This window comes from Podarcis bocagei (genome assembly GCF_964188305.1).
Source record: "Podarcis bocagei genome assembly, chromosome: 5".
Lineage (NCBI taxonomy): Eukaryota > Metazoa > Chordata > Lepidosauria > Squamata > Lacertidae > Podarcis > Podarcis bocagei.
The window spans coordinates 35939744-35952929 of record NC_138129.1 but is presented as its reverse complement, the minus strand read 5'-3'; the positions used below and the strand labels follow the sequence as shown (position 1 = coordinate 35952929).

The window sequence follows — 13186 nt, the reverse complement described above, 5'->3', positions numbered from 1 at the left end:
TGCTGAAACAAGGTAAGGTAAAAGGTAAAGGACCCCTGGACGGTTAAGTCCAGTCAAAGGCGACTAAGGGGTTGCGGAACTCATCTTGCTTCAGGCCAACGGAGCGGGCGTTTGTCTGCAGACAGCTTTCTGAGTCATGTGGCCAGCATGACTAAACCACTTCTGACACAACGGGACACCGTGGTGGAAACCAGAGCGCATGGAAACACTGTTTACCTTCCCCGCCACAATGGTACCTATTTATCTACTTGCACTAGTGTGGTTTCGAACTGCTAGGTTGGCAGGAACTAGGACAGAGCAATGGGAGCTCACCCTGTTGTGGGGATTCAAACCGCCGACTTTCTAATCGGCAAGCCCAAGAAGCTCAGTGGTTTTAGACCACAGCACCACCCGGATCCTGTGCTGAAACAAAGTGGCAGCTGAGGACAACGTCAGCTCAGGTACATCTAGGGAAAGGCTTCATACTTTACACTAGGAAAAAGAAAGAGGGAAGCAAACGAATGGGAGAAGTGCGCTGCACAGACATTTCCCCAGTGCAATAGTAATTCCTGCATTGCAGGGGGTGGACTAGATGATGCTCACAATCACTTCCAACTCTACAATCAGGGTTCAAATGTAAGGTCTCACTCTTAGCGGCAAAGCTTCATTTTAATTCAGATATTGCCGTGAGTGCTCTGCCTGATTTTAATTCATAAAAACAAATTGTGACCTTTAGCAGAAGTATGGGAAATGCTGTTTCTGTTTGTACACTCGCACAAATAGTCCACACATCACAGACTAGCTCTTACTACTCTTTCTTGAAGCAACAGCCCTTGTCCAAGTCACACTTGCATGTGGTCATATCAGATAACTAAGGGATTGGATTTCCTCTGCGTGGCAAGCATTGAAAGCCACCAGCCAGCTCCAGTATTTAGGGAGAAGTAAACATACGTAGATTCTGCTTGCTCCTTTCTGATAATTTATACCAGAGTAACACACCTGCAGAAGCTTTAGAGGAGGAATGAGAACTGCTTTTGATAGGTTGTTTTTGACTTTGTCATCCCTGAGCATTGGCCATGCTGGCTGAGGCAAGTTCAATAATACCTGGAGTGCCACAGGTTTCCCATTCCTACTTTAGAGGAAAGGGATGGGCTCTTATAGTTACCAAAAAAAAAAAAAAGCACAAAAAATCCTCTGCCCATTTAGTGTACCAATTCAACAGTACAGTTCTGTAATTGTTCTACCCAGCCACTATGATTCAAAGAAAGCTGGTAGGACACGTCCTGCATAACATTTTCCTGGTTAGTGTTTCTCCTTCAAATTAGCTTCTTCACACTGCTTCTACAGAACCAAACTTCTGCAACAAAGAGGTAAAACAACGTTCTCATGAAAACCTTTCTGGCTTTGTTGCTTATCATTTTGCAGTACCCATCAAAGTGCATTTATGCTTTCCTCTTGAGCTCCTGTGAGAGAAGCTTGCAAATCCCAGAAAATGTGTCAACATGGCAAGCGAGTCTAGGAATTAAGGGTCCTGGGCACCTAGAAAAGGGGTGGCAAAGATCACTAAAATCTGAAGACTAAGCAACATGTAGGTATTACTCACCTAGAAACAGATAATCCACATTTCTGAGCGACCGCTGACCCATATGCAAAAATGTGACTTTAGGGTAGAAGCAGGCTAGGGTTTGTTATCCATGACAACTAACCCCAAAAAAGTTTTGAACTCATATTGAAGATAAACTGGATCCACTGCAGCCCTTTCAAAAGCAGAAAGTGCAAGTGCTTGGCAGAGGTAGGATTATAGGCTCTAAATTCCCAACAACAGAAGTCTTGTTTGTCCAGATGGGCTTATCCCACTAATCAGACTGTAGTCTGTGGACATAGGAGAAATTGTAGCTTTGTGCTCCCTTAGGAAAAGCGATGCCCCTTAAGGTAAAAGACACAAGCCTGTGAAGACTATGCTGAGTAATTGGGCCAAGTAAGCATAATGGCTGACTGGGGATTTGAACCCAGATCTCCTCCAGTCTGACATTCTGACCACTACACCATGCTAGCTTTCATAACAGCCTTTACTCAGGAACTTTCCACCATCACCCATGTATAACTAATGGAGAATCTCTAGTCCAGCTACAAAGTATGATTTAGGAAGGGGAAAACCCTCTAAGCTGAAGAGAGAACAGGAAACCTAGAGACTTCTCCCATGAGAGACTTCTCTAAAGCAAGTAGGAGGTGAAGATAAAGACAGATAAGTGTAAATCAATTTCCTTACTGTCAGACAGAGTCTATGACACAGCAGCAGGCTTGCTGTGGCTTGATTGAGTAATATAGGGTTCAGACCAGTCCAGATCACTCCGTCATTACTTATAGATTACACTGACTTTTAAGAAGGCTCATACTTCTTTGCCACTTAGAAGTTACTACTAGTATCCCAAGGTTGCAAGCCGCTTTGAGATTTGTTTTCCCCTTAAAAATATAAAGCAGTATAGAAATGAAATGGATAATAAGAATTACACACACACCAAGGAATAATATCGATATATTTTAGAATTTTTTTACAAACATTATTTGATTAAAACACAAAATGAGTGAGAAATGGATTACATAGTAATAGAGTTGACATTAGTCCTTTGGTGACATGCCATGTTTAAATGCATGTTAAAAAAGAGAGCCCATCCAGTGTTGTGCAATCACAGCTGAAGCATGCCTTGCTTCCTATCCACACAGAATCTACTGCCCCATATTAATTGTGGTATTCTGCTGTAGGAAATGAGATTGCCTGTCAGCAAGAGCAAAACAGTGGCAGAATCAGTTACCGGTATGTTAGAGACCAATTAAGACAAGACACCTTTTCTACTATCCAAATGGTAGGAAATTGGCAGAGTGTCACTCCCATAACTCAAGAACATACAAGGGAGCTTTTCTTCAATTAGCTGTAAAATCAGTATAGATCTTATTAATGCACACTTTGCCATTTGCTCATGTATATTACTATTATTTCTCGTAGCTTATGACCATCCTATATTATGCTGGAGAATCTGAAGAGGCAAGCACCATTGTGAGCATTTTAAAATTATAACACCCCAGAACTCAAATTCATCAGGCAGGAAATAGGCACTTTCTTCCCTTTTCAACTCCATATCTGTGCTTTCTCTAACCATTAATTCAGTCACATGAGGCAAAACTGGCCACTTACAAAGGCACAGAGCAAAGGCAGGCAATGTGGTGCCTCCAGATGCTGCTGGATCCCAATTGTCAGCCCACTAGTCAGGGAAGATGGGAAGATGTAACATCTGCAGGGTACCTGCCCCCGAGCCAGAAGAATTCAAATAGTATTTTTAAAAACAATACCGCAAATACTTTAAAAAATACTGACCACTAGTTTCAGTTAATCAATTAGGTGTTCATCAAGGCAAATAATAATAATAACAATAATTATTATTCTGAAGGTGGAAGAATGCTTTATCTCTAGAGAATGCAAAGTTAGTCTAGTGAAGGAATATCATCTGCAGCAACTGGACTCAGATTAACAATGGGTGTGAAACTGGCCAATATCTTCTTCACTGCTGCTTTTTCGCTGGCTAATATGCAGAAAGCTCAGCCAGACATGACACTTAATCTTCAGGCTTCTGCAGACACAACCTTTACATGGTAAATGCAAGTGGAGGGAGAATTCCTAAAGTGGTACAAGGACTGCCACTTTTATCTGGCAGTACTCCTATGTTCAACATCCTGAACAGCTACAAGATGAGCAGAAAATCAACAAATACTGCTCCCTCCATCAATGTACCTGTTACAGTTATACATGCCATGCAAATAGAAAGGGGCATAGGAACTCTGGCCATAAAAACAAAGGAAATGGACTTAAACAATGTACCACTTTACTGCTTAAGTGATACCAGTCCCTTAACAAAGGGAGTTCTGTGATGTCTTAAGGCCTAGACCTGATTAAGAGTTTACCTAGATGCAAGACATATTAACACCCTCTCAGAATACTGCACATCTCTGAAATGAAACATCATCATCTTCATATTAGGCAAGAGCAAAGCTATTTTAGGAAACAGGTGTCCACCATCTCGCTATTTGTGATTGCACAGTGATTTCTCCAACTTGGAGCTTGTACAGTAAAATGGCAACATAATAAAACCACCAATAAAGGACTTATGATCCTGTACTCCATTTCTACTGAAGTCTGGCCCCTGCTTAGGAAGATTTTATAAATGCAATAACCACAACATCTAGCAACGACATGTATGTATCAAACAACTACCACAGACAGCGCTTTTGTACAAATTTCCATCATATCAAGCAAGAACACTTTGGAATCAAGGCAGTTCACACATTCAGTTGCAAAACAGGAACAAGACATGAGAACCAGGATCAAATATTATGGCTTTCAAATAAATAGTGGTTATCTAGTCAATCAGCTCTTTCCAAGCAAATATTCATTTGAACAGAGAATTATGGGGCACATAGGCTCATGAAAAATCCAGTTCCAAAGTTCATAAGGCTGAATGCACAACAGCAATTTACTTCTTTATCCAAGCAGCATCAAACTGTGTGGCTAAATCCCCTTGTGTTCCCCTTTTGTTCCCCTAGCTCTTTACCTGTAGCTTAACTGCACAGCAGTCACCCGGAAAGAGCTTTCAAAGTATATAATCTTGATGAAGTGTGTTTCCCCCTGGTTCATTTTTCACAGATCAAAAATAAAGAGTCTGTGCCTGACAAAGGTGTTGAACTAATTTTAAAAAAGAGAGAGAAGTGCATAGAAAGCTGGGGCAGTTCAATCTTCTCTACATAGCCCTCACAGAGCCATGATTTATGACCGGCATTGGAGTAAATGTTAGTTTTAATATCCACGGCTGTTAACTGGGCCTGGTGAGAGGCACCAATGGCTTCCAGCATTGTCAAAGAGAGTTAAATGAAATGTATTTAACACTGGAGGATGGCGAATGACTGCTGGAGTTCCCCACAGGTCTTAAAGATCAATGTGTATTTCAGTCAACGGTGCAGAGACGTCCTTGTGCATTACTGGGGAGGTGATATAGCTCAATGGCAGAACACATGCTCTGCATGTAGAAGGTTCCACATTCAATCCCCTGAAAGTCCTATTAAGAAGGATCAGTGAACAGAGCAGGGAAGGAGGACACTGGAAACCCACTGCAGGTCAAGAGCAGGCAGACCAAGGGTCTGAGGCAGGTTCAGGTGCTCAAGATGGGACAGCTAGGAACTTTGCAGGGTAAGTTTAAGGCCTGTCCTGCCTTTGCAAATAGGCACTTGGTTATTCAAGATATCTTACTAGAAAGAAAGCCAAGGGCTAGAGGTCAAAATAAGTGCAATAAGTTGGTGTGCTATAGAAATATTTTAGATATACAGTGCAGGGGCATGCTGCTAGCATTTCCCTGTCCAAAAATGGTGGAGAGTGTCAGGCTTTTCAGTACAGTGTGATCACAATTTTCTCCAGCTTTCCTTCCAGAAACAGGTATATGGTCCTTTCAAAGTATTTGGCCTCTACAGTTTCACATACCAGTTCCTCTGTTTGAACCTTTCCGAGAAAGAGAGGGTGGGGGCGGGGAAATCCCACCACCAACAGAGGAGACTTTCTTTGCTTGCTCAGCTGAGCAAAGAGGTAGATGTTCAGAGACATTTTCTTCAGGTGCCAACAGAAAAGAATTAGAACTGGCACTAGGGTACTGGTGAAATGCAACAGTGGACTTAAGATTCACCCTCTAGCTGCACTTTGGCCAGATGTTTTTGACAGCTGAAACAAAGAGATACATCATGTTAGTTTTGCTCCACTACATGCTCTATAACAGAAACAGGGCGAAGTTTAAGACTGCCAAAGCAGAGTCCCAGGAGAACTCCACATGCAGCATTAATTTCCAGTGAATCAAACCCACAAAAACCAAAAAAGCTGTAGAATTTGCCCAGGATAGTGACGCTAGAGCAGAGGGAACAGGCTGTAGGCATTTTATCCCTATCAGAAAGACTGTAGTCCAACTGGTAGATTTTTATGTTATTTAAACATCTATTTTTAAAAGATGCTATAGAGACCTGACACCTATTACATGAACTTTAGCATTAGGAAGCTACAGCCCCTATGTCAGAGGTTTCCAAAGATTTTTGCCAAGCCCTTTTTGTCCATTTGAGCTTTGTAGGAGCCTGCTTTAAAGATGCAAGCTGACAAGTCCTTCTTATGAGGCATTCATCTGCATTTTCTCGTTTGCCACTCAGCTTTCTGACTCTTGCCGTCTCCTACGCCTACTTTGCAAAACTTGTTTTTATCACTGTCCTTCAAAATAAGAGATTTCTTCAAAAACACTGTGCCCTCATATTTCTCAATCACTTGTTTAGCAGAAACTGCCACCCACCTGATCACATCACAAGGCACGAGAGTCCCATGCAGCCTTGATTCCCATCTTCACTGCTGTTGAGTCTTTTCATCCGATATTGGCGGATCTCCCTCACCAGTGTGTAAAAGGCATCTTCAACACCCTGAACGGGAAAGATACTCTGGTCAGAAACAAGTGCTTCTGGTCCTAGGAGATGTTTTCTTTGTTGCCCCTTCTCCACACATCCCTCTTGAAAGGTTTCATGTCAAATTTACCGAGCGAGGGACTGCATTATAGTCATCGGCAGAATCAATGCAAGAAAAAGGGGAACCCTCCCCCTACACTCTCCCTTATATACACCCACCCCCATTCACGCATACAAACATACATAAACCTTAATCCCCACTATTCGTTCATTCATTCACATTCACTCATGAACAACAGCAGCCATTGGACTTGAAAATAAAACACTGAAGCTGAGGTTTAGAAGGTGATTTTTGTGGGTATTACAGCACATGGGGGGAGGGTTAATCCTTCCCTCCCTAACTGTAATTACCATGAAGATTGCACTCCCCTACCTGTGTGGCAAATAGGCTTAAAAAGAGCTTCATATTTTGAGCCAACATGAGGGTGATGTTGTTGTTTTTGAAACCTAACTGCCACACCTGAAAGGGGTGTGTGTGTGCCACACGTGCCATGGAAGTCTAACCCTTTCCTCCCAAGCCACAAACGTGCCCACAAGACATCAATCAGGTAGGCTTGGAAAAAAGCCTCCTATTGACATTAATTAGAATGTTTCAGGCCTGATTGCTGCATGCATGGCATTTGGGGCAGTGGAGAGGGGAGAAAAGGGTTAACCCCAGCTGTGATTCCCCCCAGAAAGAGTCATTCCTACATGACAAGGTAAAGGTAAAGGGACCCCTGAACATTAGGTCCAGTCGTGGCCGACTCTGGGGTTGCAGCGCTCATCTCGCTCTATGGGCCAAGGGAGCCAGCGTACAGCTTCCAGGTCATGTGGCCACCATGACTAAGCCGCTTCTGGCGAACCAGAGCAGCGCACGGAAATGCTGTTTACCTTCCCACCGGAGCGGTACCTATTTATCTACTTGCACTTTGACGTGCTTTCAAACTGCTAGGTGGGCAGGAGCAGGGACTGAGTAACAGGAGCTCACCCCGTCGCGGTGATTCAAACCGCTGACCTTCTGATCAGCAAGTCCTAGGCTCTGTGGTTTAACTCACAGCGCCACCCGCGTCCCTACATGACAAATAGGGTTTAAAAAAAGCTTCCACTTTCATCAGTGGAACCTTACTCCTCACAATCAGGATGTTTTCTTGTTTTTTGTGTGTTTTTTTTAAGGTTCCAAGTTTATGCAGCCTATAGGATAGTACTCCTACCAACAAGCTCCAACCCTCTGCCTGCCTAGTGCTGGCTTCTCAATCAGTGTACCAGAACAGTGCTGGCAGTTCTCAAGAGAGCAAAGCAGAAGCACAAGAATCCATTACCTGTCTCGTTTTGGCAGATGTCTCAATGAAGGGAATTCCATAGCTCTTGGCTACTTCATGAGCTTGTTTGGTATCTACTGTCCGTGTTGGCAAGTCGCATTTGTTTCCCACTAACACCATTGGTACGTCTTCAGAATCTTTCACTCTTTTAATCTGCTCTCTGGAGAAATGGGTGGGAAGAGATCACAGCCTCTACGTTTCAATTTTACATGTTGTTCAAATTGTCATTGCTCCCAAAACACAGCAGCTGCACGTGGCTGCTTCTCTTCTGACTTCAGATAATGAAAAATCCTGCAGTTCAGAGCAATGCCATAAGGTGGGTTTATGATATCACATGATTGTATAATTTCATATAAGCTGTCCTTCTGAATTGAAAGTGGGATAGAAGTCAAATCAGCATACCATTAACTATATGAACCAGGTCATGAGAACAGAAAGGTGCTCCAACCATCCTTTTATTCACCTGAGTATGATCCTCTCCATCCCTTCCTATGCCAGGGCAGCTATCATAATGGTCCCCTATTTCTCCAGAAATATTTGAATATTTTGATCAGGTAACGGTATTTGATTGATTTTTGAGCAAAAACCTGTTGAACAGCATATTCAGCTGTACATAAACTCCTGAGCTTTTGAAGTTTGATTTCAAACCACACAGGCAAATGAAAATGCTTTATCAGATAGCAGCTGACTGACAGGTGGGCAGCCCTCACCTAATTGTCAAAACAGTCTATGGGGGTTGGGGGAGGTCAGGATCTGCTGGCAGGATCCAGTTACCACCTCTGTTCTAGACATGACTACCAATTGCTTTAGCAATACAGTCTATTCAAGGGCCACGGTGGATTTTGACTCAGCACTAGCACACAGCTGTGCCTTTCCCACGTCCTTCCTGCAAGCACAGCTTACCTGTAAAGATTGATATCTGCAAATGATTTGCTGTTGTTGATGGCGAACACACATAGAAAGCCTTCCCCAGTTCTCATGTACTGATCTCTCATGGCGCTATACTCTTCTTGCCCTGCTGTGTCCAGGATATCTAACAAACAGGTCTCTCCATCAATAACTACCTGTTTACGGTAAGAGTCCTGTGGGAAAGAAGTATAGTTTCAGGACTAAGCACGATCTGATCCACCAAATCCTGTTTGCCACACACTTCAACACACTGTGATGATCCACAGTTTTGAAATCAGCCCTTCTCCAATCTTTACTGTATTTGGTGATTAAAGGATGACGTGCTTCCAGAAGCATGAGCTGTTGGGGATTCCACACATGCCCATTTGTTCAATCAACTGAAGAACCTCACGATCTCTTTTCAAACAAGAAAAGATATCAGTTGAGATTTTGAAAACATGGGAGTTTCTGGTAAAGTTCCAGAAACCAAACTTAGAACAAGGGAGGAATCTGTGTCCCAGTTCTGGGAGAGCTCTGTCCCTCAACCTTTTATTCCTACAGCTATCTCTGCCCCCAATCTCTCCCAATTCTTTGCCAAATAATTCCCAAAACTCAAATATTTTAATCTGGTTACACATACTGGGTGGTGTCTGGCTAAATCATACTCAGAGTAGATCCATCGGAACCAATGGATTTATGTTAGCATAACTAATTTAATCCCACTGATTTCAATGATTTAAAAAGATACCACTGATTAACAGTTAAGCAGATCTGAAAAATTATCAATACTTTTGCAAAAAAGTTCTGAGCTTTCTGATATTATAAGGATAAATGAATCCATATTTTCTGTCCACTTCTCTAAAGACGGGATGAGTTTAATGAGTGTGAGACTCTGGGTTTCTAACACTTAGCACTGACGACAGTATGCTGCACCTCTTGTATGCTGACAGCACAGCAAACACAAGAAACATAGGTTCATATCATGCACGCACAGTCAATAAGGTCCCACGGCTGAAAATGCCTGCAGGAGCTCACCTCTATAGTGGGATCATATTCATCTACAAAGTGATTCTGGATGAGCTGGATGGTTAGGGCACTTTTCCCAACACCACCAGCTCCTACCACCACCAGCTTGTATTCAGTCATTGCCCTCCTCAGGGACCTGTTGGTAGGACAGATACATTAGCAGAGCCAAGATCTCAAAGAAAGCGTCTTTCAGAAACACATAGCAAACGCAGAGACAGAATAAAAATTCTGAACACCCAACGTGTTTGGTACTGTAGTAGTCAGCTAGAGGGCTTTACCACAGGCTGAAAGGCAGATGATAAATTAAACAAAACAAGGCCAAACCCAGTCTGAGAATTCATGGATGATTGATCTGGACCCAAATCGCCCCCAATACTGGCTCAGCAGTGTAAAATAATAAGATCCTAGACCTGGGCTGCAATATTGTACACATTTACCTGAGAGAAAGTTCTGTGGAGTTTACTTTTGAGTAGGCATGGACAGGATTGCACTATTAGCCTAGGTAGCCACTGGCTCAAATCCATTCTCTACCACAGGAGTGGAGAAGCTTGGTCAGCCTCTGGCCACATTCCCTGCATGGCAACCTGTCTGGGGCCACATGCCAGTAGTGAGCATGGCCAGAACATTAGTGGGGGGAGCAACTGTAGATATATGTTTGTACTGTAAGTTACACATCCCTCTCTTAACTCCAACCAGGCAAACAAGAAATGTTATCAGAAGTCAAATGTGCATTCCAGACAGGCAAAAATATTTAAGGAGGGGTGTGGCTCGGGAGTGTGTGTGGCCTAGGAAGAGTCTTGTGGGCCAGGTAGAGAGGCCTGGCCCCTGGGCCTGAGGGTCCCCTTATTCTCACAATACAGTGAAGCAGTTTAGGTTGAACAGCAGCTTGCACAAGGCCACTAAGGAACTTCTACAGCGGAAAGCTACTGGGTGGTGCTGGGCAAGCTACTGCTCAACCTAAACTGATGTGAGAATAAGATGAAAAATATGTAAATGATTTCTGAATAGGAAACTGAGACAATTTTGAGATGGATGAAGATAACCCAGCTGAAACTCAATTCTGATAAGATAGAGCTGCTCTGAATGAGGATCTGGCTGATCTGGATAGAGAGGTACAACTGGCCTCAGATTGCATTGCATTTCCTGAAGGGTGATATCAAAATTTGTAGTTTGAAGTGCAGCTGACATCAGTTATTAGCAGATTTGTATGGCCTCAACATTATGTCATCCTTAAAAACTTCTCTTTTGGTCCAATTTCTCTTAAAGGTTGCTCTTTTAGAATTGGTAATTTTGGTGCAGAGAGTTCTGTATTAGCAATGTATACTGATGTTTTTAAACTGTTTTCAAACTAGCTTAGGTTTTTTAATCACTGTAAATGCTGCTGCTGTTATATTTTGTATATGTACGGTTTTATGGTGCTGCAATCTGCACTGGATGGCTTTGCACAGAAGGCTAGCATACAAATGATTTTATTAATAGAAATGTTGTTTCAATACAGAGCATACAGTGAATGGATTCAGGCGGTGTCTCGTGTCAAAATGTAAACATTTCAGGACACAAACTTGTGGCAGAGAAAGCTATCAAGCCACAATGGCTATCTTCCACCTCCACTGACAGCATTCGGTGCACCTCCAAATACCAGTGGCTGGGAATCGCAGGTGGGCAGAGTGCTGTTGCGCCCGTGTCCTGCTTTCGGGCTTCCCACCGGCACCTGTCCCACCACTGTGGGTACAGGATGTTAGACTACTAGACGGACCACTGGCCTGATCCATCATCAGGGCTCTTCTTTCGTTCAATCGCGTCTAGCCTGCGACTGCCACCATCTGATGTCCAGAGGGGGGCAAAGGAGAGCCCCGCTTGGCAGCCCCACACCCCATCTCTCTGCACGCCTTGGGACCACCAAGGGCAGCCGGGCAGCCCCCGGAGGACCCTTCCCCATACGAGCAGGGCAGCGAAAGGGGGTCGCCCACCAACCCTCAGGCTGCCGGCCCCCAAACGCATAGACCCGCTGAGATAGAGCCCTCAGCAGTCCGCATGGAGGTCCAGGGGAGAAGCGGCTCCAGCGGAAGGGACGGGCACACCCAACCCTGGCAGCGAACGAAGAGCCGCCCAAGGCAGCGTCTCTCGGCACCAGGCGGAGAAAGGCAGCGCCGCACCTTCCCGACCAGCCCCTCAGCCCGAAGGGGAGACGGGGCTGCCCTGCCTCCCCCTTTCCTCGTTACGACTCGCCTCTCACCTCACTTCCAGGCTCCGCAGCCGCCAGAACGCCCTTCCCAAGATCGGTCCTTCCGACCCGCCGTACGGTTGACGTCATCCCCCGGCGCCGGAAGCATTCGGAGACGTCGCTCGCTTGGGCGGGGCTAACTGAAAGCAAGGGCTCCGTGGGGAGCGCTGGGCGGCTGGGTGTTGTTGTCCTTCTGCCTGACGAGAGCAGGGTGGGAGGAGGGCTCGCGGGACGGCGCTTCCCACCCCAGTTGCGGCAAGTAAGAAGGAAGGACAGCGCCGGATTCGTTCTGGCAGGACTCCGAAGCCAAACGCAATGCTCCAGCCCCGGGAGTTGATGGAAGTGGCTTTCTTCAGGACCACAGCAGTGGCTTATGGAGCCAAGTGGCCCTGAACTGTAGCTCTTCGTCTGTTGTTGGTCTGAATTTTAATCTGAATACGTGCCCTAAATTAATGACAACAAATCTGAGATATTTGAATAGAGTGAGTGAGTGCGTATGTATGTATGTATGAATGTATGAAGAACATCTTTAATTTTACATGTTGCATAAATCTCAAGATTCTGTCTCATAGTCCAAAATGTTTGAACTGAAATGTTTGATACTAAAAAAAAAAAAGTGCAATCAGTGTGGTTTTAAGTGTTATCTTTTAAAAACCCAAAGCTTTCCTTGAAATTATTCTAATTCTACTTAGGCATGGTTACCTAGTGTGACTGGTATGACATCCATTTCACTGTGGGATGTGTGGAAGAGACCCCCCCTGCCTGGGGAAAAAAACCACTGTTCCTTGCCAACCTGTGCCCAGCATCTGACCTCATACCATCCAAGGACATGTGCTCTACACCAGTGAAACCCTTACCAGTAGGATACACACCCAAAGAAGTGCCATGGTCAGATCACTTCCTGGTGCAACTGGACTTCTCCGCGACCCTTCCCCTCTGCAGGGAGGTGGGACCAATTCGGATGGTCTGCCCCCGCCACTTAATGGATCCAAATGGTTTCCAGAGAGTGGTAGGGGATGCTTTATCCCATGTTGATGGCCTTTCAGCTGATTCCCTGGTGGCCCGCTGGAATGCGGAGTTAACCAGGGCTATCGACTGTCTGGCTCCGAAGCGCCCTCTCCGATTGCATGGAGCCCGGACAGCCCCGTGGTTTTCTTCGGAGCTGAGGGCGATGAAACAATCGCTGAGACGGCTAGAGCGTCGGTGGCAGAAAACTCACTCCGAATCTGACCGGACA

At 44.7% G+C, this 13186-nt stretch overlaps 1 protein-coding gene across 1 annotated transcript; it reads right to left on the bottom strand.

Annotated features, from left to right (window-relative positions):
* Window positions 1–2497: 2497 nt before the first annotated feature.
* Window positions 2498–12068, bottom strand: NRAS (NRAS proto-oncogene, GTPase). Its single transcript, XM_081196854.1, has 6 exons — window positions 11962–12068; window positions 9735–9861; window positions 8715–8893; window positions 7812–7971; window positions 6348–6471; window positions 2498–5737 (listed from the first exon to the last, which is right to left on the bottom strand). Exons 2-5 carry the CDS (start codon window positions 9843–9845, stop codon window positions 6352–6354), a joined length of 570 nt encoding a protein of 189 aa, XP_081052980.1. The 5' UTR covers window positions 9846–9861; window positions 11962–12068; the 3' UTR covers window positions 2498–5737; window positions 6348–6351.
* Window positions 12069–13186: the final 1118 nt, after the last annotated feature.